At 49.1% G+C, this 26721-nt stretch overlaps 1 protein-coding gene and 1 long non-coding RNA gene across 5 annotated transcripts in view; both read right to left on the minus strand.

Moving 5' to 3' along the window:
* LOC142000206 (uncharacterized) overlaps nucleotides 1–12206 on the minus strand; it is a 40347-nt gene extending 28141 nt beyond the window's left edge. The window contains exons 1-2 of the long non-coding RNA XR_012642194.1: nucleotides 11949–12206; nucleotides 10152–10267 (exon numbers count right to left, since the gene is read on the minus strand). This is a non-coding gene — a long non-coding RNA (uncharacterized LOC142000206). The remainder of the gene's footprint in view (nucleotides 1–10151; nucleotides 10268–11948) is intronic.
* A 5244-nt stretch (nucleotides 12207–17450) lies between these two features.
* The window catches only part of LSAMP (limbic system associated membrane protein), a 1331794-nt gene continuing 1322523 nt past the window's right edge, over nucleotides 17451–26721 (minus strand). For 3 of the 4 annotated variants that reach the window (XM_074974247.1, XM_074974235.1, XM_074974253.1), the window contains one exon: nucleotides 17451–24833. In XM_074974247.1, coding sequence (XP_074830348.1) covers nucleotides 24736–24833 — 98 coding nt within the window. In that variant the 3' untranslated portion in view covers nucleotides 17451–24735. The remainder of the gene's footprint in view (nucleotides 24834–26721) is intronic. The other variant, XR_012642183.1, reaches the window with a different exon arrangement.

Genomic DNA, 26721 nt, shown 5'->3' on the forward strand with positions numbered 1-26721 from the left:
TTCTATTTTTCAGGGCGAGAGGGGGAAAAAGGTTTACAGAGTGGAAGCCGCACAGCAGCAGAGATACCGACTGAGAGCAGCGGGAGTATGATCTCTAATGTCCTGTGAATGCCACCTCTAAGCAGACACTGATCTCTGTTTGCTTTCTCTGATCTCTGTTCACTTCCCTACCGTGCTCCCGGAGCAGATAAAGACAACGCTGCTTCTGAACAAGCCAGAAGTTTGGAAGGTTTGAAATCCATATTTGAATTTTACAACCGGCTCCTATCATCATAATGGGCTGAACCAAATCCCTGGATCCAAAACTGTGAGGTGTGTGGCTATCAAACTGTGATGCCTTTTGTCTTCTGTGCTACACCTTCACATGCACAGCCACTCTGCTGGTGTGAGACATGTTGTTCTCAGAGGGGCTGCAGCCTGTTACAGTGCATTCACACATACTGCGCCCTCTCTTGGAGACCTGACTTTTGTTCTTTCTTGCTTTGTCATTTCCTTTCTCTCAAATAAAAATAGCGTTGGACGGAAAACCAATGGGTTGGTTTTTGCTGATGGAAGTGTTACAAAGCACACCGGGGCTAGATCCTGGGTTGGCATAAATTAGTATAGCTCAGCTGCAATTAGTGTAGCTTTGCGAGTTACATCTGCTGAGGATCTGGCCCCTCTCTGGGAAAATTCGGTTCCAGATCTGTTTCCAGAATATGCGCTCAGGGTATGACACATATAATCACCTGTGTGCCCTGTAGTGTAGCGTGCTGTTCCGTCTGTTAGAGCTTAGTACAGGACTTGGCACCATATTGAGACAGGGGGCTACCAGTTCGCATCCTGTAACCTTTCTCCTTTGCATTTGGTGCAAGTGCTGAATCTTGCATACAGTCCCTCATCAAGTCTTCTTGTCTGAAACATCTGGCAGGGGAATTAAGCTGCTTGTGAAAGGAATCAGCCAATAAGCCTGGGTAATGTTGATCCCACAGTAGTGCACGGTAGGTGCTGCACAAGCTTCCCTTACACAGTTCTGTTAACAGTCATACAGCACCTCAAACTCGAACTCCTTCACGTCTTACTCTTCCAGTCCTGCCCCCTTTTCTCTCTCATACAGCTCTGCCAATGTCCCACACTCCTGCCCTGCATCCCTTTGCTACTCCAATCCTGGGCTCCCCACACAGCTCTGCCAATGCCCCTCACTCCCACCCTGCAGCCCCCCTGTGATTCCAGCCCTGGGCTCCCCATACAGCTCTGCTAATGCCCCTCAGTCCTGCCCTGCAGCATCTCCTGCTATTCCAGGGACGGGCTGCCCCCACAGCTCTGCCAGTGTGTGGTCCTCAACCCAGACAATTATGTCTATAGTACCATTCGTTACTGCAGGCTTGACCACTTGTGAGCAGGTGGCTAATCTTGTAAGTGTGTGTGATGGACTTGTGATGCATGGCCGTCTGTCCCTGGGGAATTGCATGAGACTACCTTGTTTCACTTGTGACCTAGCATCCTTGAACCAACATCTCCAGAGAAGAAATATACTGTGTACTAATCCACGCTGACTTTGAATTCCCTATACATTTCCCAGTCTGACCTGTACTCAAAATTTGTATGCCATGACCAGACACACAACACACTCTTCCAGGATGCTGACCGTTATCTAAAGTAGTGCTATGTATCCCACAGTTTCTGAGGCTCTCCACTGCTCACCAGAACTTCCTGAAACCTCTTTGGTCTAGGAGTCACACTGGGAATGACAAGAGAACATGGTCTTTCATTCGATTCCCATTAATCTGGATGGTGGCCCCTACTCAATAGCCCCTGACACTTTCGCAGTGTATTGTGGGGAGAAGGGGGTGTGCACGCTACTCACCAATAGCCCCACTCATGTTTCCCTACTCAGTATATTTGATAAGACGATTCATACCACTGCTTCCCCTAGTCCTTTCTCCCTGGTAGATCTAATGTATATGTGTGTGCCTTCAGCTTGATAAGGGGTGGGGGGTTTCATACCAATAGCTCCCCTCATCTCCTTTGGGTTATCTAATAGCAGAGTTCAAAGCAATGGTCTTTCAACATGCTGCACAGATCAAAAGCCTTTAAAATGTCCAGGGTTACATTTATCTCGTCATTGGTTTCCTGGCTGAGCTGTGACAGCAAGAAGCCCAGGACCAGAAAACCCATTTCTCACTCTACTGTGCTCTGCATTAATGCCATAAAATCCCATTAGTGCACTCTGAGGCTTTATTTCAGTACAGACAATAGTGTCAGAATCAGCCTGCAATGGCCAATCAGCTTGCAATAGAGAAATGATATGACCAACAGGTCCATGCAAAACCAGGAAAAAGCGCATGAATACACACACACAGTGTGTGATTATTATACAGACAGACACCAACCTCATCAGGCCCCCACAAAACACAGCTACCTCCCTTACACCCAACTGGCTCAAGTGCTCACCCAAGACATGGGAAACACAAGTTCAAATCCCCCGCTTTGCATCATTTAGAACAGGGACGTGAATCCAAGTCTTCCATCTATGAGAGGAGTACCCAAACCACAAGACTATAGGGTATTCTGGGGTTGGGGCTCTCTCAAGCTTTGCGCTTCAAGCAGTTCTATTTTGTATGAAAAACAAACATTCACCGGTGCAGGGACTGGAACCCAGGTCAGTGCACTAACCACTAGGCTAGGAAGCCATTCTCACTCTGGCCCTCATCTTGGGTGAGTGGGCTAACCACCAGACTATTCTGTATAAGGGGGAGGGGACACAATCACCCCAAACTCTTCAGCTGTGTCTTATGCAAGACTTGATGCCTCTGAGAACCCTGACTGGATCAAGTCCTCCAGGCAAGATAAGCAGAGAAACACCTTGTCTGAGAATCCCACTGGGGCTTAGGGGCCGAGCAGCTGGGATGCATCAGGACTTAGTGGCATTGCTGGTACCCAGCAGTAGAAATGTAGGTGCCACGCAGACTTTGCTGGTGGAAACATAGATGTCGAGGGACTTTAGACACCTACGGGTTAGCCGGCTGCTGAGCAGGAGTTTGGTCTGAATATCTGGGCACCTAACTCCCTTTGTGGATATAGCCCTTAGAGATTTGCCCAATGTCAGATAGGAAGACTGTGGCACAGCAGGGAATTGCACCCAGGTCTTTTGAGTCCCAGGAGGTCAGAGGTCAGTGAGTATTCTGTGCTGAGGTGCTTATTTTGTGGGAGAAAATATAATGAACTGTTAAAAACCCATTAAAAATATATACCATAAATAAGAATATCTTCTCAAAAATGTCTCTTTCACGATGTCTTTTTCCCCTACCAGCTCTGTCTCTCTCACACCCTTTCCCTTGCCCCCAAATAAACAAATCTTTTATAACTGCAAACAGAGCCCAAACTGCCGACAGGTGAGCTAAGCCCTCTTCTTAGTCTATCCTTCTTAGCCCAGGAAGATCTCCTATAAAACAGAGCAGATGTTCTCTCAGTTCCTTTGGCTCACAGATTAGCTGCTCTAACAGCTGTTCTTCATATAAAGCCTTTGAACTCACAGCTCGCTACCTCCCCCCAGCATGCCATCCCCTGGGTCAAAGGGAGGATCTCTGAGAGAACACTAATCCTATGGTGCTGCAGAATTTGGGATATGTGGCAGCCAGAGCGAACATGGGGGTGGTCTGTGTCCCGCCACCTCAATAAAATATTCCCCTTATGTTTGTTACAGTCCAGCTCTGTCTCTTTGCTAGAAGGGAAAAAAAATAATTCCCCTTTAGCTCATTGGGGCACCGAGGCAGAGATCCTCAGCTCCATGTCTTGTAAGAAAAGGGGCAAATTACTTCACCTAAGTAATTGCTGAGGCACTAGCCGCACATTCCTCTCCCCTAACAAAATCCAAGGGAACCCAAACAGCCCAGTGAGTTCCCGCCCCATTCCAGCACAACACAGGGGGAAGGTGACTGGGAGCATACTGTACATATATGACTCACTGCTCTGTGTGTGCTGTCTCTCACTCTGTGCCTGGTCCATAGAGGATGCCAGACTGAGACGTCACCAGAAGATGGCTCTTTAGCTCAAGCTCTGCAGATTTAAGCTTCTAACTCTGGAAGTCCCTGGTTCAGTCCCTGGATTGGCCAACATGGTGGATGACACACACATATATGTTTGGCTGTGGATTCTTTTTACATCTTACCTCCTCCCCCTTGTCCTCTTTCCTACCCCATCACACAAGATGATGTAATATAGCTTTGCTACATAACATCAGCACCCAGGGCAACCTGCAACCATCAAAACCGGTGGGGTCCCCTTTCTATTTTGCCCTACAATAACCTTCCTGTATTCTGCATTGGCCACATCAAGGCCACTGCTCGCTTTCACATATTCTGGCCAGCAAGCACTTACTCATTAACGGTGGTTTTTTGAGTTTTTCGTATAAATGCTCTACATTTATAAACCAAAGCGTGGCTGTGAAGCTGATCAGATAAGGGGGAGAACGAGAGCTGGCCACCAACATGAATAGAAATATATTATGCTCTTTAAATAGCATGATTCCATTTTGGTAGTGATATTAATGTGAAGTTTGAGCTAAGTTTGCCTCTACACCCCTCTCTTTCTCTCCCTCTCTAACACCTTCTCTATTTATAAAACATTTCTAGTCTACTGCTTTAGTTCTGATTTATTTTTCATGTTTAAAAATATACTTTGTCTTAATTTTTTAAATAAAACAAACACAGGCAACTAGTTGCAGAAAACTATGTTAAGGCTGAGATTTGAACTGAGAGAGAAGTATAGAGGTAAGCATAACTTGTATGTCGTTCATTACATGATCCCACCATATCAGAAAAGATGCCATACTATTCAGCAAATGATAGAACGTCGTGGAAAGGCAAAGTCTCTGCTTTAATCGTGAGCGCCACATCCACAGTATTTTGTATTAATGCACACTGTATGCTGTACGGTATGTGATCTTGTAATGCAAGGCACAAGGCTTTGTAATGCATGAGTGCAAGGGGGAAGACAGACTTAATTTTCTGGTGAGTACCTTCATTGGGAATTTCCTGTCCTGTCCCTCATCTGTGTAATATCTCCACTCCTCACATGGCATTCCTGCAATTTTTCCACTAGATAATGCCTATGTCTTTCTGTGTGAGAGAGAGGGTGTTCTCTGTGTGTGTGGGTGCTGTATGTCTGCATATAGGCCCTTTGGCTGTGTGGGTGCCTCTGCTTGAGACCATGTGGATTTGCATGGATGGCCTTTGTGTGTAGGTGCACCTGTGCGCCCACAAGAGGGGAGGCAGGAGCTTTCCTATGCATATGTGCCTCTTTGTGATTGTATGCGTGGTTGTGTCCCTCTTGCCATCTTCTTGGTGATCCGAAGGGAATGTGACTAGAGAGGTGCTGAAGAAAGGGTGAGAGGAGAGACTAAAGGAGGGATGGCTGGAAAGGAGTGGAGCTCACTCTCTTTTTCCATCCCAAATTGGTCTGAAGCTCACAAGTGAGCGCCTTGTCTGGGTTGGCAGAAATCACAGTCGCTGGTCTCACTGGAAGGCCGCCTTGCCTCTGCCATTAAGCCTCACTGGGACCTGAAATCATTTGCTCTCCCCTGTTCTTTTAGCTCTGTCTTCCCTGCCTTGAAACCTGTTCAGCCAGCAGCCCATCAGACACAGGGAAAGGTCTGGTCCATCAGACATGGAGAGGAGCAGACTCCATTCCCCAAAATGTATCCTTTCTCCTTCCCCTTCTTTAAAGTTTTAAGAAACAACAGGCCTCATTCTCTGTTACCCTCCACTTGGCACCTCTGTGTGGTGGGTGTACAACAGTACTGAATCAGAAGGGCAGCATTGTAAATGGGTGTAAAAAGATGACAGAAGGTGCCAGGAAACAGAATCAGGTTTGACGTTTCTCTCTCCCTCTTCTTTCGCCTATTGCAACAGCCCAAACCATTGAGCTGTCTCCCCCTTCTGGCATGTCCTGCAGCTGCTTTCAAAGGACATTGTTCTATGGTTCAGCTGCAGCAAGATGGGAGGTTCCTGGCTTCATACATAATGAATGAGAGCCAAACTGCTCACATGTGCTCATCAAAGACAGCCTGTGTGAGAGAGAGGGAGGTGGGGACAGTACAGTATGCTGGAGCAAGAGAGAGAGAACAACAGAAGCCTTATGAGCATGTTAGGGAGGATGTAGTGTTAATGTCTGTAAAGCAAACAGGAGCTTTAAAGCAGCGAGGAGAGCGAGGGGTGTACACATATGTACGTGTGCATCTAAGAGAGAGAGAAAGATGGTCTCATTGCAAACCATTTATTGAATGACCTTAGCTCCTTTTTCAGTTCACAAATGACCTGCAACCAGACTTTGATTTTGACTAATTTGCTCGTTATTTGAAATTACTAAACAAACTGGTTTTGTGAACATATTTCAGCTGTTGGCTAGCCTAGTGGTTAAGGCACTCACCCAAGACCCAGGTTTCAGGCCCGGCTCCAATGACTAGTGAAATATTTATTATAAAATGGAATTGCTTCAATAGGAGAGACTGAAAGGGATCCACTCCAAAACAGCCTATATAGCCCAGCCAGTACACTCATCTGGAAGGTGGGAGACCTAGGTTCCAGGCCCTGCTCTAAATCAGGCATGGGGGGATTTGAACCTGGGACTCCCACACCTTAGATGAGAGCTCTGGTCATTGAGTATGAGGGGGCACCACTATCACAGGTGCTTTTTGTGGGAATTAGGTGTGATCTGAGAACACCCACTAGTTCGGGCTCTATAGATGAGATGGCAGGGAAATGCCTAGTTTGTGAAACTCGCTGCAGCTTAGGCATGACTAAGCAATGAGCAACTCGGGGACATCAGGAGCTAGGTGGCTGTGTGCATGCCCACTGGCAGAAATTTAGGCACCTAGGGGACTTTACCAGTGGAAACTTAGGTGCCTAGAGAAAGTGCCTAAATTCACGTGAACACTTGTGTGATGACAGATTCTGTTCACAAGGGCACCTGGGACTTTCTTTTGCTGAGAGCATTCTTGAAAACAAGAGTTCTTTCATGCTGATTTGAATAAAAAAGGATCACATCAAAGTGAATTCACACCTCACCTGTTTGATCTGAGTAAGTGCTTTCCCAGCTGTAGTGATTATGTGAGAGAGAGAGAGAGAGAGAGAGAGAAGGGGGAGTGAGAGACGGGAGGGTGCACAGAGAGGGACTGTAAGAGTGCATTGGGCTCCATGGGAGATAAAGTTTCATTGCTGTGGAGTTAATTTCCAGAGCTTTTCATTGCAGTTTTGTCTCTTTCAGTGCCTCTTGAATCAAGTTTCCATTTGTCTGTCTTGCGCTGGTTTTATCTCATCGAGTGGATCATTAGAGGCACAAAGTGCCTCTGCTGTAATTTTTCCTCCCTCCGGAAAGCCTCCTTAGTGCTTCTTGGTTTGTTAACTCCATGATCACTCAGCTGCAATCAGCCCCCATTACTCTGATCTGGATGTCTCAGAATGACCCTCTCCTCCCCTCCTTTCCCCTCCCCATTGGCATGGATGACAGGGGTTCTGGATCCTGACCCGTGTCTACGAACAGCAGCAAATGCTTACTCCCAGACGTCTATAGCCCATTCCCAGTTACATTTAATCTCTGCGTTTACTCTTACACCCATCTCAATGTCATATCCAGAGGGACACAAAAGCACAGCAGAAAGGACTTCCCACAGTGCTGTGCCTCAACAACAAAGCAAGGATCCTTCCCCCGACTCTTATGTCCCCAAACTTTGGGAGTGTCCGGGTTTTGCTATGAGCTGTGAAGTCTGAATCCAGATTCAGGTCCAGATCCAGATGTGAAGTGCCAAGTTTGGAGATGTTTGGAGCCAGGCGTTAGATTTGGGCCCTGCTCTGCTTTCCCGAGGTCTGAGGGGGGTTGGATGTGCCTGGAGTAGATATAAAAACAAAAGGTCTCATACAGCACTGCATTCCTCCAGTATGTCTCAGTTACACTGGCATAAAACTGGAGAAACACAGCGGTGACTCAGATCCAATGTGTTTTGCTGTTTAGAAACAAGGGGCCAGATTCTCAGCTAGTGTAAACTGGCATAGCTCCACTGACTTCAACACTGCTCTGCCAATGTACACAGTGTCTCATCCCAGAATTTCTCTTGAGACACGAATAGTCTGATTAGCTTTAACTCCACCATGCGTTGAGGTCGACAGCGAATGTAGAACAAATATGAAAGCATTAGGTGCTGCTTTATTCTTCCGCTAATCCTTGTCTTGGAAATCAGCTGTCAAATAGGACAGAAGTTTGGAACAGGTGAACTGAGTCAGCTGTGCTCCTGAAGACAAGTCTGGTAAAGCAGATATAGTCTGGGCAAACAATGTGGTGCTTCAGGGAGGGAATGAGGTGCACTGGAAGGGATTTGTGGGGAAGCTTGCACAGACTATAGAAGCTTCTCTGCACAGCTGCCACTACCCCTCACTCCTGATCTACAGCCCCCCTGCTATTCCACCCCTGGGCTCCCCATACAGCTCTGATAATGCCCCTCACTTCCACCCTGCAGCCCCCCCTGCTATTGCTGTCCTAGGCAGAGCTTTGTGTGTGGAGCCCATGCCCCTCAATCCTTCCCTGTACCTTGCCCTTTCTGACAAGGCCTCTCTTGAGCAGAGCATACCAATCTTTGCTGAATTGTGAAATGTTTGTCAGGAAAATTTATTTGCAGTGTTCCCGGCATCTTTGGTCATGATCCCCCTCAGACTCATTTATAGTTGCAGCTAAGCTACCTGTGTTCCTAGAGCTTCAGTGGGAAAATGTCACAGGCATAATTTCCTCAACCATCTTGACCCCTTCCCTACTTTTCAGAAGGTTCTGGGTTAAAATGAATACTGCTAATTTAAATACTCATTTGATGATATTACTACACCGATGATAATGGTTTCCTATGTACTTTTCCCAGTGAGAATAAGAGACATAGAATCATAGAATATCAGGGTTGGAAGGGACCTCAGGAGGTCATCTAGTCCAACCCCCTGCTCAAAGCAGGACCAATCCCCAACTAAATCATCCCAGCCAGGGCTTTGTCAAGCTGGGCCTTAAAACCTCTAAGGAAGGAGATTCCACCACCTCCCTAGGTAACTTATTCCAGGGCTTCAGCACCCTCTTAGTGAAATAGTTTTTCCTAATATCCAACCTCGACCTCCCCCACGGTAACTTGAGACCATTGCTCCTTGATCTGTCATCTGGTACCACTGAGAACAGTCTAGATCCATCCCCTTGGGAACCCCCTTCAGTAGTAAATCTTCTCATAGATACAGGATGCGCTACGTGGTAGTAAATGCAGTAATTAATGCTAATGAGTCTGCTGTTAGCAAGTAGTATTATTGGTGTTATACTCACGCCTCACCAAATGCAGAGCCTCAGTTTGTTAAACAGATGCCAGTGTTAACGGCCAAATTCTCTTCCCATAGATAAGTTCGCATTAGTTAAATGTACCATTAAAAATAACCATTTAAAATGTCAATGAAAACAGAGTCTGCGCCTGCCAGGGTTTTTCTGGCCTCCCTTTTATTACTACTGAACTTTTCAGTGGTGGTGGGGAAGTGAGGCTGATTTTAAGTGCATTTTGATAATACACACAAAAATGGAGAATTGGCAGCACTAGCTAAATCCAGAGACGGTGCGCGAAAGCCTGCATGTTTCATTCACACAGCTCTGCCTATGCCCCTCACTCCTGCCCTGCTGCAGGCCCCCCTGCTATTCCAGTGCTGAGGTGAAAGTACCAATTCTTACCTCATTTCCGGAGCCCGCCCTGACAGCTGTGGCATTGCACCTCAATCTTGACTTGCAATTTTATTGGTTTCATTTAGACCTTTTCCCTTCTTCTCCAGGGATTAACCACAAAATGATCATGGTTCCTCCCAATTTGTTCATTAAGTCTGTTTTCCTGCTGTGTTAACTTAAGCTGTGTCCCACTCCTAGCTGCCATTCCAGGGCAGCACACACAGACCCAGACCCACCCACACTGAGCAGGAGAAATGCTCAGGGCTCCAGTGGATGAGGTTGTCAGAAAGACTCATTTCTGATCTGAGCAGGTGATGACAAAGGCTGCTGTCCCATAGATATCATCATGCCCCCGTTAACTGTATAGCACCCCAGCCAAGCAATTTGCAAACAGACTGTAACGATATGCTGCAAAGGAACCGTTGTCTTTTTGGGACACTTACCTGGGCAGGAACATGAATATGCAGAATGCGCTGTGATCTCTTGGCTATTCACCAGGGCAGGATGCAGAAGCTTTCACTGTCAGGTTCCTCTCTGGGTAACTCATTGTGGCAGGGGTCTACAAACGAAAGAGTTGCTGCTACCGATGTTGATGACCAAAGTAACATGGGACAAGGTATTCCTGAGAGTAAGGTGGGGGAGGAGTTCCCCAAAAGAGAATATGCCTACCGCCAGGGATGATGGGGGAGAAGACGACACTGCTTCTAGCACAGAGGTGGGCAAACTACGGCCTGCAGGCCACATCCAGCCCGTGGGACTATCCTGCCCGTGGGATGGTTCTGCCTGGCCCCTCCCCTGCTGTTCCCCCCCCCCCACAGCCTCAGCACGCTGCACCGCCGGTGCGCTCTGGCCCACCACTCCTGCCGGGCAGCGTGGCGGGCTCCTGCATGGTAAGGGGGTGGGGAGCCCCAGGGGGCAGTCAGGGGACAGGAAGCAGTTGGATGGGGCAGAAGTTCGGGGGGTGGTGGCGGTCAGGGAACGGGGGGGCTGGATAGGTGTGGGAGTCCCGGGGGGCCTGTTAGGGGGCGGGGGTGTGGATAGCAGGCGGGGCAGTCGGGGACAGGGAGAAGGGGCAGTTGGATAGGGGGTGGGGTCCCGGGGGGCAGTTAGGGGCGGGGGTACCGGGAGGGGGCACTCAGGGGACAAGGAGCAGGGGGGGTTGGATGGGTCGGGGGCTCTGAGGGGGGGCAGTCAGGGGGTGGGAAGTGGGAGGGGGTGGATAGGGAGTGGGGTCCAGGCTGTTTGGGGAGACACAGCCTTCCCTACCCGGTCCTCCATATAGTTTTGCAACCCCGATGTGGCCCTCAGGCCAAAAAGTTTGCCCACCCCTGGTCTAGCAGAATAAGAGGCCACTGGGGGCAATATGGGTGCTAGAGATTCATCCAGTGCTGTGTTTAGCGACCTCAATGGCACCAAAGGGTACAGCACCTGGTAAACAGCATAAGCTGAAATCACGTGTAGGGAAATATTTTCCGCTTAACCGCCGTGGTGAAATCCACGTGGCTTGTCTGTTATGTCAGCAGATGTTAGCTACAGATTTTGGCCTGGCTGGGTGGGTGCCATGTCTCTGCAGACCCACATCCAGCATAAGGGTGGGCATATTTACACAAACCAGGGTGAGCAGCAGCACGGTGGGGGCCAGGAGCCAGCTCCAGCTCCAGCACCACATCCATTCTAGGGCACGCTTTGCTGAGTAAGCAGCATGCTCCCCATTTCCCACCGGAGGGCCGACGTCAGACCGACCCAGCGGTCCCTTTCTGAGAGCTCTGAGACGGGTTCACAGCATCTCCCTGTGCCCCCGTCCCCAGCAACCCATAACTGAAAGCTGCCTGTGCAGATACTAGTGCATCCGATCAGGGTGGAAGGTCAGGGCTTTTGGGAGCTCACAGCTGCTGCTGATCCATGGCGGCAACTGCCAAACTCTTCTTTGATGCCCCTTCCCCGGCCGCAAAATTTGCCAGGCAGTGACCAGTTCAGGAGAGCAGGCCCCTGTGTGGGAGTGGTAGGAGTGTGCACCTGGAGCAGCAATCAAACCACTCATGATGTCGGCTCGGACCAGCTTTCACCACAGCCACGGAGAGCAGCTTTGAGAAGCTACGTGTTTCCCTCAGTATACAGGAGGAGTGATGTGCTAACAGGGAAGGGAGGTATCCTGCCTTGCAGCTCAGGTTGCAGCAGTTTCTCTGCGCTGATAGGAAAGTGGCCAGTGCTCTGCAGCCAGAAAAAAAAAACATCCTTACACCGTACATTGCATCCTCCGAGAGCCTTGGTTACAGCAGGAACCTCCCTGCCACCTGGGGAAGCAGGAGGTGGGAAAGCTCCGATCTCCACAGGATGTATGAGCAGCTGGCTGCTCTACAGGGTTTCTGTCTGCATGGCTCAGGCCCAGGCAGACAGCAGCCTAAGCCCTGCAACAGCAGAATGGCCACTAACCTGTCTCCCTGATGCCCTCTGGTGATACCATCAGGATTGTGAGTGTTTCCCGGCCTCTCCTGCTCCATTTCTCTTAGCCTGGGGTAGGCCTGTTGAGAGAAATTTGGGGCCCCAGCAGCTCCTGTTTTCTGGGGCCTCACCCCCCCTCCCATTTCACCCCAGTTACAGAAGTTTTGGGCCCACCCCAAGCTCAGGGCCTGGGTACATTCCTCCCCCCCACCTTCCCTCCATCCTCTCATCAGCCCTATCTTGGCCCTTCCTGCTCTACCTTCCAGGTCCCGGGCCCCAGGGCCTGTTCTAGGGGAGGGCAAGCAGGGCTGTTGCCCTGGGCACCAACTTCCAGGGGGCATTGTTCTAGTGCACCACTTGGCTTTCTTAGACTCTTCTCCACTGCGATTGGCTGGCCTTTTGGGGGCAGTGGGGGGGGAGTGGGGTATCGGTCCCTCGTGGGGGTTGTATGCCAAAAACATTTTCCATCCTGGCTGGCAAAATAGCTAGACCTGCTCCTGCTACCCCCCCGCCCCCTTCAAGGTCTATTTATTTCCTAGCATCATGGGCTCTCTTTTTCCAGCTCCCTCCTCCTTCTGGTCCATAACGTACATGTTCCTGCTCCCATTCCCCAGCACCAGACCCCTTCTCCTTCAAGTTCTAGACCCCTCTCCTCAGATTTCCCATGTGCTAATTTTTCCTTCCCAACTGACCAGTTTCCCTCCTGCCCTGTGTCCATTTCTCCGTTTCCTGGACCCTCCTACTCTATTTTCCTGAATCCAGCCCAATCCTTCTTACTCTGCTTCCCTCCACTCCCTGCTGTGTCCCCATCTCCTCCCTTCTGCTCTGTTTCCATGTAGGCCTTGGGTCTTCTGGCCATATTTTCAGGACACATCTCTGTGTGTCACCCAGTCCTAGCTCCTCGTACTCCACTGGCCTTTCTCACACCCCCTCCTGTTTTCTCCCCAGGTCCTGACCTCTCATGCACCATTTGCTTGTTTCCATGCTTCTCCCTTTCTTGCTCCATTGCCTGGTGTCCCATCCTTTCCTACTCTGTTCCTGTTCCCAGCTCCTACTTTTTCTATGCATAACCTGACCCCCCCCCCACCCTTTCCTGGGTACCTTCCTGCTCTCTTTTGCCATGTACTGACCCCTATCTCCCCATCCCCCAGACTCTTCTGCTCCAGTTCCCTTTGCCCTGGTCCCCCAGCCTCCCTTCTTTTTACCAGCCCACCCAGCTGCTTTTTTGCTTCCACTTCCAGGCTCCTCCCACTCTGCTGCACCCATCCTTCCCCTACCCTCTTGAACCAGCTCCCTTTCCTCTCTAGGCCCCTGCTGCTGTGTCTCTCTGTGTTCAGAACTCTCTTGCCCCAAGCCCTTTGTCTGACCCCACCCAGCTCCATTTTCCTTTGTCCCAGGGAGGAGGAGGGGGATGAGATTAGCTCTAAAGTCATGAGGGTTTTTTAAAATAATGACAGGTTTCAGAGTAACAGCATTGTTAGTCTGTATTCGCAAAAAGAAAAGGAGGACTTGTGGCACCTTAGAGACTAACCAATTTATTTGAGCATAAGCTTTCGTGAGCTACAGCTCACTTCATCGGGCATCTGATGCTCAAATAAATTGGTTAGCCTCTAAGGTGCCACAAGTACTCCTTTTTTAAACAATGTTTTTCTGAGCTGGCTGATGTTTGAATCCCCTGCTGCCATGTGTGCGTGTGTGAGAGAGAATTAGTGTTGCTGACTTACAGTGAGAAATGGGATTTTGACCACACTGCCCAGACATCAGTGAACCTGGGGCTCCAGGCCCCACATCCACAACTCTGCACCCCTAGCCCCAAATCAATTCTGCATCTCCTCTTACTCTGCCCCAGTGCAACCTCTGCAGCTCCTGGGGGTCTTCACTCACCTTGCCCAGGCCTGGGGGGAGCAACTGCAAGGGTGAACTCCTCCCCCTCCCCTTCCCCTTCCCAGCCCTGATGTTGCACAACTTGCAAGGATGGGAAGAGCACAGAGCAGACTGACCCATTGCACACAGGAGGGGTGGGGAGAACCACACAGACTGACCCACTGTTCACAGAGGTGAGGAGGAGGAGCACGGAGCAGACTGGTCCATTGTTCAGGAGTGGGGGAAAGCACGCAGACTGATCCATTGTTCACAGGAGGGGTGGGGAAGAGCGTAGACTGACCCATTGTTACAGGGGCGGGGGAAGAGCACAGACTGACCCATTGTTCACAAATAGGGTTGCCAATCCTCCAGGATTGTCCTGGAGACTCCAGAAATTAAAGATTAATCTTTAATTCAAGATTATGTCATGTGATGGAACCTCCAGGAATACCTCCAACCAAAATTGGCAACCCTATTCACAAGAGGGGAGGGGGAGGAGCACAGCCTGACCCATTGTGGAGGGGAGGACACATACCCCTGCTAGCTCTGATTGAGTGAGGAGGTCAAAAATAGAAATGATGGTGCGATGGGCTGGCTGCCCCAAGTATAAATCTGTCTGAACCCCTAGGGCCAGACTTGAGGGGGGCAAGCCCATCTGGCTGCTCACAGCGCTGGGGCTGCCAGGCTATTTTTAGCACACTAGTCTGCTCTGCGGCAGCACCGGTATGACTACCTGAGCTGGAAATTACTTCTTCTCCAGCTGCAGTGCAGACATACCTTAAGTGCGCTTTTCATTCTGCTCCAGCCCTGTCTGCGCTGGACTCCTCTGTGTCTATGAGTAACTTCCCCACAGGAGTTCTTCCCCATCCCTCCCTGGAGGTGGCTGTTCTGTGCCGAGTCGCTAGGGTGAGCAGGTGTCCAGTTTTAGACCGGAACACCCGGTCAACAAGGGATCATGGCAGCTCCGGTTAGCACTGCTGACCAGGTGACTGCATGCTGACTGTCTGGTTGGCGGCACCCTGTGCAGTGGGGCTGGTAGCCTCCCTGCTGGCCTCCGTGCCGCGCAGCTCCTGGGAAGCTGCTGGCATGTCCCCCGCTCCAGCCCCTACATGTAGGGGCAGCCAGGGGGCTCCACACGCTGCCACCACCCCAAGCGCCACCCCCGCAGTTGCCATTGGCCGGGAACCGCAGCCAATGGGAGCTGCGGGGGCAGCGCCTGCGGACAGGGCAGCACGTGGAGCCGCCTGGCTGTGGCTCTGCATAGGAGCCGGAGGAGGGACATGCTGCTGCTTCCCGGAGCTGCTTGATGTAAGTGTCGCCCGGAGCTTGCACCCCTTAGCCCCCCTGCAGCCCAACCCCCTGCCCCAGCCCTGATCCCCCTCCCACCCTCTCAACCCCTCGATCCCAGCCCGGAGCATCCTCCTGCTCCCAAAAGCCCTCATCCCTGGCCCCACACCAGGGCACCCCCAGCCAGAGCCCTCACCCCCTCGCATCCCAACCCACTGCCTCAGCCTGGAGTCCCGTCCCACATTCTGAACTCCTTATTTTTGGCCCCACCCCGGAACCCGCACCCCCAGCCAGAATTCTTACCTCCCCCCGCACCCCAGCCCCCTGAACCAGCCTGGTGAAAATGAGCGAGTGAGTGTGGGGCGAGCAAGCGACAGAGGAAGAGGGGGATGGAGTGAGTGGGGGGAGGGGCCTCGGACATGGGTTGGGGCGGGGCAGAGACGGGATCTCAGAGGAGGGTGGGGCAGGAGCGGGGCAAGGGTGTTCGGTTTTGTGCGAGTAGAAAGTTGGCACCCCTACGAGTCGCACGTCACAAGGGGCCATTTGCAAAATTCAAATTAAATGAATGCATTTGCTGGGGGATCTCAGAAAGCCCCTTGCAGGCTGCAAGACTGAGCAAATACCCTCATTAACTCTGCTGCAGAGGGCAGGGCCCAGCATACTGCCCACTGAATTCCACAGAGATCCTCTCCTGCAGAGCCCCCCTCCCCCAACGATAACAACTTGGTTGCTGGCATAGAAGGGGAAGAGGCATGGAAACATTCAGTGTCCCAGGTGGGAGAAGAGGGGAAAGTTGGCATCCTGAATCCCATTTGGGACAAAATGCTGGATGGAAAGTCTTAAGAACTGGTTGAGACAGTGTGCATACCCATCATTATGGTTAACACAGGATATTATTCTGATCTCACTGGAAGTTTTGTCGTCTGCATCAGTGGGAGCAAGATCTAGCCCTGCATACCCTTATGAGTGTAGACTTTGGACACAGCTCTCTCTGTGCTCCACAACAGCATGTTGAAAAAATCCCTGGGTAGTTTGTGTAGGGGATCCCACACATTCCCTGTGCCTTTCACTGCAAATCCATGGCCATTAAGGACTTCATAGTTATCACAGTGCTGCAAGCCATAGCCATGTGGAACTTCAGTGCAACAGTCAGTTCCTTTGACATTGGCTGCTCTTACAGCTTGAGCTAGAGGATAATCTCATAGATTCATGGATATTTAGGTCAGAAGGGACCATTAGGATCATCTAGTCTGACCTCCTGCACAACGCAGGCCACAGAATTTCACCCACCCACTCCTGCGAAAAACCTCTCACCTATGTCTGAGCTATTGAAGTCCTCAAATCGTGGTTTAAAGACTTCTCTCTTTGTATAGCAAACTTCTCAAACATATGCTGCATCCCTCTCTAGAGGCTTGTTCACATAGAGAATAATCTGCTACTGCTACCCCGCTCCCAGAGTTATTCCTTTAGTTCATGGGGTCTGTGCCAGGCTGAAACCTTACTGCCAGCCCTGTGGTGGTGGTGGTGGCGGGAGGTCATCACATCAAGGTCAAAGATGTATGAATTAACAGTTCTCATTCCATCCAATAGAGGGCACTAGTTGTGTATATCCACCGGCCATTTTGGTACAAAAGCATGGCACCATTTGTAGACTTGGGAGAGGAAACACTTCCTTACTACACACCTGGATTCCTTCATAAGACGATGTGAAGGAAATAAGCAATATGTGAAGGCCTGACCAAAATGTCTTCTTGTGGAAGGGCTGAGAGTGAGGTTAAACTCTCTCCAGCTCCACTCCCCGAAATGCCCATGAATCCTCGGTCATTGCCCCAAATTTCCTTCCAGACTTGCTACTTCTACATGGCCTGGAAAATGTGTGAAAAATGAAGTTTACTAAGTTAATGCCATGGGCTCAAAACTATGTGTGAGGGGAAGGGAAGGGAAATTAAGGTGCATTTCTTCCTTTTCACGTTTATTTAGTTTTTGTTTGTGTTTTTTTTTGTTTGTTTTTTTTTAAGATCACAGAAGAGCAGAGCATTCATACATGTAAAGAAACAGAAACAAGATAACAGAAGTTAAATACACTGAGGAAAGAAAAAAGAAAAAGCTTTTTGTTGGTGTCAGGTTTTGTTTTGTTTTTTTCCTTCTTCTTCTTCTTTTTCTTCTTTTTTTTTTAACACACACACACTTGCGCATTTTAAATTTTCTTCCACAGAGCTAGTATCTGAAAACAAACCAATGGCAAAAAATAAAATGGCCGTGTTCTTGTTTCATTAAAGAGACGTTCAGCTCATGTCTACGGTGCTGGGGAAAAATATATATAAAGATATAGAGATATATATATATATTTATATGTATATAACACTGTTAATGAGAAGAGTTTTAACCACCCCACTGTGTAGCAAGAAGAAGGGACACTGGACCTCCTCCCTAAGGCTTGGAGGATGAAACTTAGCTCCAGCTGAGGAAATTGAAAGGTTTGGGGGCAGCTGGTGGAGCCAATTTTTACTCTCCCCTCCCCCCGCACCCTTTCCTTGTTTGTAGAAAGTCACCACAAACCATGCAGCTGATGGCTTTCTATAGACAAATTGCTAAAAGCAAATTGAGAAGTGTGTGTCATGTTGCATGTGTCACCGGGAGGTCTGGGAAAGGAGAGTGGTGTGGTGGCTGTGTGAGGGATTTTTGGAGGAAGGTGGCATGTGTGTGTTGTAGGGATATCGGGAGGGATTATCTGTGTGACTGAAAAAGGGAGCAAATGAAATAACTTCAGAGCTGGAAGACACTCCTCAGCTGGGAAGTTCTCTCCTTGTGGATAGTTTCCTAGGTGGTCTTGCTCCTTGCGGCCTGCGAGTACTAGATGTAGACACACACACATACTCACATTCCATAAGAGGTGCTAGGCATTCTTAGAGGGAAGTAAAGGGTTTGACTGAGGACAGATAGCAGGGCTCAGTTCAATCCCTCTGTTCTCACAGATATGCTGAGATGTTGATGGATGGGGCCCCAATTAGGGTATCACAACGCACGTTCCCCACGGGGCTCGGGAAGTCAGCTGAAGATATACACAAATTGGGGAGAGGTAGTTCCCTGCCCCGCCTGGAGACTTCCTTTGTTGGATAGGACCTTTGCCCCCTAATGTGCTCCCCAAACAGCTTTGCCATGAAGTCAGCCCTACCACCAGCTCTGTAATCCTGTCCTGACTGTTGAGCACCCTCCCTTCCTCTACTGTCTCGTGTACTCCTTAAAGGTTTGCAGGACCTTTTGGTGGCACTAGCTAAGCTGAACCTGCAATGAGGTAAGGGCCCTTTACCTTCCATTTCCTGGGCTAATTTAGAGGGGATGTCCTCTTTTCCTTGCTCTTTTCAGGGTGGCTGGCTTGCCATACAGGTGCCTCCCCAAGCCATGCCTGGATAGGGGATTTTGCTGGCATCCTTACCAAGCTGATTTCATCCCCGCTGAGCTAGTGAGATAGGAAAACAAGTGAACACCTGAGATTAGGCCTTTGGGGCAAACAACCCCCATAGAAACCATGCTGAGGTGTCACACTGTAAGATGTAGGTGGGAAGGGAACTTTCCCCAGCATGTTAAATAGAGGGGAACAGGGGGATGGTTCAACAGTTGGACACACCCCTTAATGTCCAGAGGAGTCATGCAGCTAACTCTCCGAGGCACCACACTGAAAATATACCCCTTTGAAACGATGCTGAGAGCCAGTGGTCTTCCTCATTGATGTGGCTGGGAATTCTGTGCATGGATTGCGAACAGCACATGGCCCTAACTTTTTTATTAACGACATAGCCTGGGAGACCATCTCCTAGTTTAATTCTCTCTTCCTGCCCCCACCACTCTGCTCCTCACGGGAGGGGCCTCTTTTCACAGTCTTTTCTGTGCACTTGTGAAAAATGAAATAAGCTTTTGCCACCCTCAGGAGGGAGACTTAGAACTTCCAGCTCTGCCTCACCTCCCCAAGACTGTATTCCATGGCACCATCTGGTGTGGTTTGCTGTGTGATGTCAAGCACCATGAGATTTCGGCCATGGGTCAGTGGGGTTGGAGCAGAGGCCATGGATTGTACTATTAGACTTGGGAGAGGAAACACTTCCTTACTACACACCTGGATTCCTTCATAAGACGATGTGAAGGAAATAAGCAATATGTGAAGGCCTGAGCAAAATGTCTTCTTGTGGAAGGGCTGAGAGTGAGGTTAAATTCTCCCCAGCTCCACTCCCCCAAATGCCCATGAATCCTCGGTCATTGCCCCAAATTTCCTTCCAGACTTGCTACTTCTACATGGCCTGGAAAATGTGTGAAAAATGAAGTTTACTAAGTTAATGCCATGGGCTCAGTTTTGAAACAAGGGCACCTTAATTGGATGCTCAGAAAGGTACGTAGGTGCATGGACTGGATGCATCTGTATCTGAAGTCCAATCTGAGCATTGAAATAGGGGTGGGTAGGCGGGTGGACTTCTGAACATTCTGTGATTGACTCTTGGTCTGGCATGGGAGAAAATTGGCTTTTGCCCCGATTCCTGAACAGTAAATGCGATGTAAAGGGGTGTAAACTCAGGCTATAAATCAGTTTACACAAAGAACCAAAAAACCTTGTTAATGTCACCGTTAACATGACCCTGATGGTAACCCTGGTCCACACAACTTTGTTGGTGGAGACAGCAGGGGTCTACATTGCTACTCTACGTGTCTGGAAGTTGTGGTCCGGAAAAGGCTCATAATGCTGAGATACCTGCGTTAACTGGAGATTTTCACGCCCACCTTCCCAGCATTTCACAGCCATGCATCGCTTCATTCTTCACCCAGCCAGACACATACAGACAACACGCTGCAATCATGTATGGCGTTCAGGTGGCCCCAGAGGGCTGCGTTCACATCGTTCATTTCCTTTCAGAAAGTTGCCCTCCCCGCCGCCCCCGCCCACTGGTAACCTGAAAAGGGTTAGAAATCTGCGAGCCAGTGAGGGGCCATATATTAAATGGAAGCGTTTGTTCCGCTGCTTGGACATTAGGGGCCATCTCATGTCACTCTCGTATATTTACAAACTCGTGGAAGAAATACAATCTCTTTTTTTTTTAATACCACTAAATGTTAAACCTCCATCAATCAAACACAATTACACCTACGCTCTCAAGGACCTGGTGTCCCATTCCAAATCCCACTGAGGGGCAGGGCAGCAAACACGTGAGTGGATTTTGAGGAGGGGGGAGAGGGGGCCAGAGAAGCAGGGCCATTGGGGGTGGCCTCAGGAGAAAGGCTCTGCACTGGTGGATATGTCTTTTCAACGTAATTATCCACAGGGCTGAAGAAATGATCAAGGAAAATGCCTTTTCCCTTCTTCACTATGGCCCTGATCTTGGGAGGCGCTGTGCAACCCTCATTGCCTTCAATGGAAATGGTGGGTGCTCAGGACCTCTCAGGAGATGCTCAGCAACTCGCAGGATTGGGTCTGTTAAAAATTAAATAAGTATTCCCCCACCCCAGCTCTCAAGTTAAAGGGACAGACACTGTCAAGAGTGGAGATCCCAGAAGCAAACAAAATAGCTGTAATACTATGCACTTGCATCATGCCCAGGGGTGCTGGAGGTACAGCGGCTTCCCTGGGTTTGAAGTGGTTTCCATCATATCCAGGTTCACTGTTTGGTTCAATGGCTCCCCACGCACCCACTATACAAATTGTTCCAACGCTACTGATCATGCCTTTCAGCAGCTGTATTGGAGAGTGAATCTCATTACCCCCAGGGTTCCTACACTGTGTCCTGCTGAGAAAAGCTGGGACTGCAATGTCTGTGAGCTCCTCAGAGCCAGCGCCCCAGCCCCATTTTACAGAGGAGAAACTGAGGCACAGACTCACTCAAAGAGTCAGGGGCACAGTCAGGAGTAGAACCCAGGAGTCCTAACTGGCAGACCTCAGCTCTAACCACTAGACAGAATGGTTCCTCCCAACCATCTTTGTCTTTTTCTGTTCCAAAAGTCTGGGATTTTTGTTGTTGTTGTTGTTGTGTGTGGTTTTTTTCCCCAAAACAAAAGCTTCAGTGCTCTTTTTTCTAAAAACATTTAAAACAATTCACTGCCAGTAGCCCAATACTTGTGAGGAACCATACAATAACAAACCACTGTGTGCTGCCTAGTGCTCATGAACAACCGTACAATAACACAGCAATATGTGCTGCTCCGAACTCATCAGTGACCCTACAATAACAAACCAGTGTGTACAGCTCAGCACTCCTGAGCAATCCTACACTGATGAAACAATGTGTTCAGCCCAGTCCTCATAAACAATCCTTGACATTCTCACTGCAGTAACAAATCAGGGCGGGCAGCCCACCACCTCTGAGCAACCCTACAATATCAAATGAGCCAATATGTGGGAGATGGTGCATAGTCCATCCCCCAAGTGCAATATCTGCTACTGGACTTGTAGAATCACTCCCCTCCCTACAGCAAAACCCATCAGACTCAGAAAGAATCACCAGCAGGGGCTAGAGGGCTCCTGTCCTAAGAGACTCTGCAGGGCTCATGGTCAGTAGGTCACCTACAGGTTAAGGCCCAGATTCTCAAGGGTATTTAGGTGCCTAATGCCCAGTGAGTTCAACGGGAGCCAGGCGCCTAAATACCTCTGAAGGTCTGTGCCTCATTGTCTGGCCCCACTGGATTCAGTCCCACTGGGAGAGGTTACAACGCCTAGCCCCTTGCACCAGAGGACAAAAGCTGAGCCCTCACTCTGGGTCACTGAATGATTTCAAACCCCTCCCAAGCAGTGATGGTGTCATATCTGTCATATCAGGGCGCACACACACATATTCTGGGGTGTGATTTTTGTGGGGATTATTCTCCAGTATCCCAAAACACAGCAGAGCCCACCTTGAACTGAGCACGTACCTTGAGGGATGGGGGAAAACCCCCTTCCCTTGACTGGTGACATCCTGCAGGCCAGTTTCTCTGCTCTCCTCCCCTAAAAGACACTCAAAGACTAATATTTATCTGCAAGTCTTATTGGCTGCGAGACGCCAGGCTGCCTCTTTAATTGATTGTCTGTCTCTGCCCCAAAACTGCCTCGCTCAGCAGAAAAGAGGCTGTGCTGTAGAGCTGCTTGATCAAGGTAAGCAATGCCGTGTTGAGCCGGCACTGAATAATAGAGAGCCTCTTGCAGATTTCGTCTCAGCTGAGTAAAGGGAAGGACTGAAACACAAAACAGAATTAACTCATTGCTTTCTGGTGATCAGTCTTCCCTTTCTTAAGCCTGCTCAAGCCAGAGAGATTTCCGTCCTACCTCCCCTAAGTTTTTACAGCAAATTCCAGGCAGATCTGAATTGTATTTATTTGTGGGGGGGTGGGGTGGAAAGAAGCGAATTTTTACTGCTTAGGAAATTGGAGTAGGACACAGTAAAGGCCACTGCGCAGCTCCTAAATCCTGACCCACAGCACTGCTGCTAAACCAGTTCCAGAGGCTCTGCTGAAAAAGAGAAGGGACTGGCAGTCCCAACACATCCTCTGCTGTGGACACCCAGATCATGGCACTTGTGACCCTAGGCGTATTTAAACACAGGTTGCCAGATACAAACACTGGTGCATTAACCCAGCTTTCTGTGATCATCCCCTTTCACAGATGATCAGTACAGCCAATGGGATATGTGAAGCTCTTCAGATTTGCACGTGTCCCATTGCTTACATCACATCCTGCAGGACCTGTTGTTGAAATGGCAGATTCCAGCAGATAGGTAGCATTTCAGTAACTCTGTTTCAAGTGACCTACTCTGAGATCCACCACCTCTTCTCCAGCAGGTGTCACTAGAGTTTCTTTCATCAACTACCTCCTCCTCTGACCATCCAGAGGGCAAGGATGTCTAGAAACAACCTTAGGAACCTTGACGTGTTACATATCGGTCAATAAAATACTCCTCCCCATATGTGTACCCCCTTGTAACTCTCTTCAATGGGCCACCCAAAGCTTCTTTCTTGTATGCCAAGAATTTTGGCCCCAGCTTTTTTACAGTCCCAGGTTCTGGCCACTTTCTGAACCAATTTGAGTTTTCTTTAAAGCATAAAATTAAAGAAGCTCCGTCTAGGTATTTTCATGGTGGCCGAGAAAGACATTTACAGGTTTGCTTTGATTGTAACAAGGAGGTCAGAGGGACAAAAGGTTCATTTCTATAGCAATACTGAATGGTTATGGATTACCATTTGGAGGCTTTTCTGTTATGAGATATTTAATGGCCATGCCATACCTACAGGTGCAGAAGATCAGTGAAGCCCAAGTTATCTCACTGATTTACCTCTCTTCCCAAACCCCCCAGGAGTGGGTACTGGAGCAGTGCTCTTGAAGTGCTGCCATCTATGGTCCTACGGATCAGTCACATTGATTTTCTACCTGTTTGGACATACACACAACCACAGACATGAAGCAGGAGCCACTATTCTGATGCACTACAGCTGAGTGCCAGCCGGGTGGGGTTGATCAGAGAACGGTTAAAAAAGTATGGAGATTGACGCTTCCAAGCAATACGGCCAGGAGGATGTCAAGGCAAAAGCCAGCTGGGGGACAGGGTCCCATCTGAACCAATGCCACAGTTGACACGCTCCCCGCCCCCCACATCTGCTCAGGTGATCTCTCAGCACCATGTCTCACACTTACGGTGCAGAACTTTATCTACAGCATGATGAGCTTATGTACATATGGACCATTCTCTTTGCATGCTTTAGAGAGAGAGACACACACACACACAGACACACACGGGAGACAGAGACACCCGGCCAAATACAGGGGGAGAAGAGGAGAATAAAAACAGTGTGTTTGTAGCATAGTCAACATAGCTTGAGCTCAGGGCAGAGAGGGAGGTATTGGAGGAGAAGGGACATAAGGGAGGGGGCCAACGAGGGTGCAAGGGATGGGGGGAGGAGGCGTGGGGTTTCTTCATGGGACACCAGTATGCAAAAGGGATCTGGATTACTGCTTTCCAAAAGTCTGAACTGGTGGAGAGTCAGCTCACCAAATGGCCAAGGGAATCAAGGGGTTAAGTGGCTATAAACATCACAGCAAAGACCTTCTCTTTCAGAAGACGAAAGAAAGAGGACTAAGGAAAGAAGGGGGAAAACAAGAAATCTGGTTGGTTGGGTGTTTTTTTTACATCTCGGCGTCTTTGGCACAACGCGGTCCCCACCCAGCACCCCGTTCTCTCCTGCGCTCCGCGTCACTTCCCAGGTGGTCGATGGCTTGACAGACGTCTTGTCATAATTCGGAATAAATGTTGCTGATTCGTCTTCGCTGTAATTCCCCCCCCCTTTGCTCCTGAACACATAAAAGTTGTGAAAGAACCAGTCCTCTCTCTCTCCCCCTCTTTTTCTCGCTCTGTCTCCTGTATGACGCGCTTTGTTTTGTGTGTTGTTATTGTTGCTGTTGTTGTTGGGTTTTTTAATTTGATTTTATTAACATTTGCTAAGTAGGCAGAGCAGGGACACTGCCAGCAGCCACAGTGGTACGGCCAAACTCATTGAACCGTTGTCTACTCTCCCTGTGCCAGGTCCTGTAGGGAGAGAGTGGGAAGGAAGAGAAAAGAGGAAAGGGTTACTTACAGCGAGGAAGAAACAGTCAGCAAGAAACATGTCGATGGCCTTCAAAAGCACTGACTCACTGCTTCTGTGAGCGCCACACAGCCAGTGCTCCCACGCCATTCCCTACAGAGCCTCCTGCTGGGACAGGCTGGGATTGGAGGGGAGCTTCCTCATAGAGAGCTTGTTTGCCAGAGTTCCTACAGTGTGTCCTGCTGAGAAAAGCTGGGACTGCAGTGTCTGAGCTCCCCAGAGCCAGCGCCCCAGCCCCATTCCCTCCTGCACCTGCTGCTGGGAGAGGCTGGTACTGCAGTAGCTGTGAGGTTTCCCACATCCAGCACCATTCCTTACAATGCCACCTGCCGGAAGAGGTTGGGCCTGTTGGAGAGCCGCTGTGAGCTCCTCAGCAAACAAGCTGTTATATCCTCCTCTAGCTTTCGCTAGCGATGGCAACATGGCTGTTCTTTTCACCTGCCTCCTTGTGGTGGCCCTTGAATGCCAGAACTTGTTATAATTCTGCACATTGATGATGTCTGTTTGCAGCCAAATGCCGGCTCCTCAGGGGCCGATTCATCACAGCGCTCCAATCAATGAAACATGGAACCAATCAGCGAATGCCTTCAGTCCCAGGGGAGGCACCGTAATTATTTGTTTGTTAATCGGGAGGAGGAACAATTTCCATGGAACTGTTATGACCCTGTGGTGCTGCACCTATAGGAAAGGGGGAAGGGAGTCCCAGCAAAGCTTTGATTTTCACAGGGGTGGGGAATGAAGTTGACAAGCTTGGCACTGCAGCAAGAAATAATGCAGAATTGCTACTGGAATATTGCATCCCAACACAAGTGACATCTCAATCATCCTCCCATTTGTGGCTCTCGTTCCTGGACTGCTTTTAAGGCAGAGACTCAGCTTGACATTCTCCCTGCAGCCCCAGACAGTGGTAGCTTGTTATACCATGGTGTGTGTGATAAGTCAGCACCTGCCCATGCTTGTGTGTGGTTGTGCAGATGAGATGTATATATGGGGCGTGTGTTTGTATAGGCAGGTGTATGGTGCATGGGGGAGAATCAGGCTGTCTAAGAAGACATATCTCATTACAGCAGAGAGAACTGTTTATTGTGAAAAATATCCTTTACAGGACAGTCTGAGAATTTAATAGGGATGGAACCACTAGAGTTCTACAGAAATTGCCTGGAAAACCTATAAAATGTAACAGAGAATGAGAATCTATAGGAGTTTTTGAGCCATGCTACAGAATTGTATAGCAGGGATATAATTCTCTATTCAAGTCTATATGGTGCTTAAGAGAAACACAAATCAGACGTCAGGAATTATAACATTCAAAAACCAGTCGGAGAACATTTCAATCTCTCTGGTCACTCGATTACAGACCTAAAGGTTGCAATTCTTCAACAAAAAAACTTCAAAAACAGACTCCAATGAGAGACTGCTGAATTGGAATTAATTTGCAAACTGGACACCATTACATTAGGCTTGAATAAAGACTGGGAGTGGTTGAGTCATTACACAAAGTAAAACTATTTCCCCATGTTTATTCGCCCCTCTCCCCCCCACTGTTTCTCAGACGTTCTTGTCAACTGCTGGAAATGGCCCACCTTGATTATCAGTACAAAAGTTTTTTTTTTCTCTCCTGCTGGTAATAGCTCAACTTACCTGATCACTCTCCTTACAGTTTGTATGGTAACACCCATTGTTTCATGTTCTCTATGTATATAAATCTCCCCACTGTATTTTCCACTGAATGCATCCGATGAAGTGAGCTGTAGCCCATGAAAGCTTATGCTCAAATAAATGTGCTAGTCTCTAAGGTGCCACTAGTACTCCTTTTCTTTTTGCGGATAC

This window comes from Natator depressus, chromosome 1 (assembly GCF_965152275.1).
Source record: "Natator depressus isolate rNatDep1 chromosome 1, rNatDep2.hap1, whole genome shotgun sequence".
Classification (NCBI taxonomy): domain Eukaryota; kingdom Metazoa; phylum Chordata; order Testudines; family Cheloniidae; genus Natator; species Natator depressus.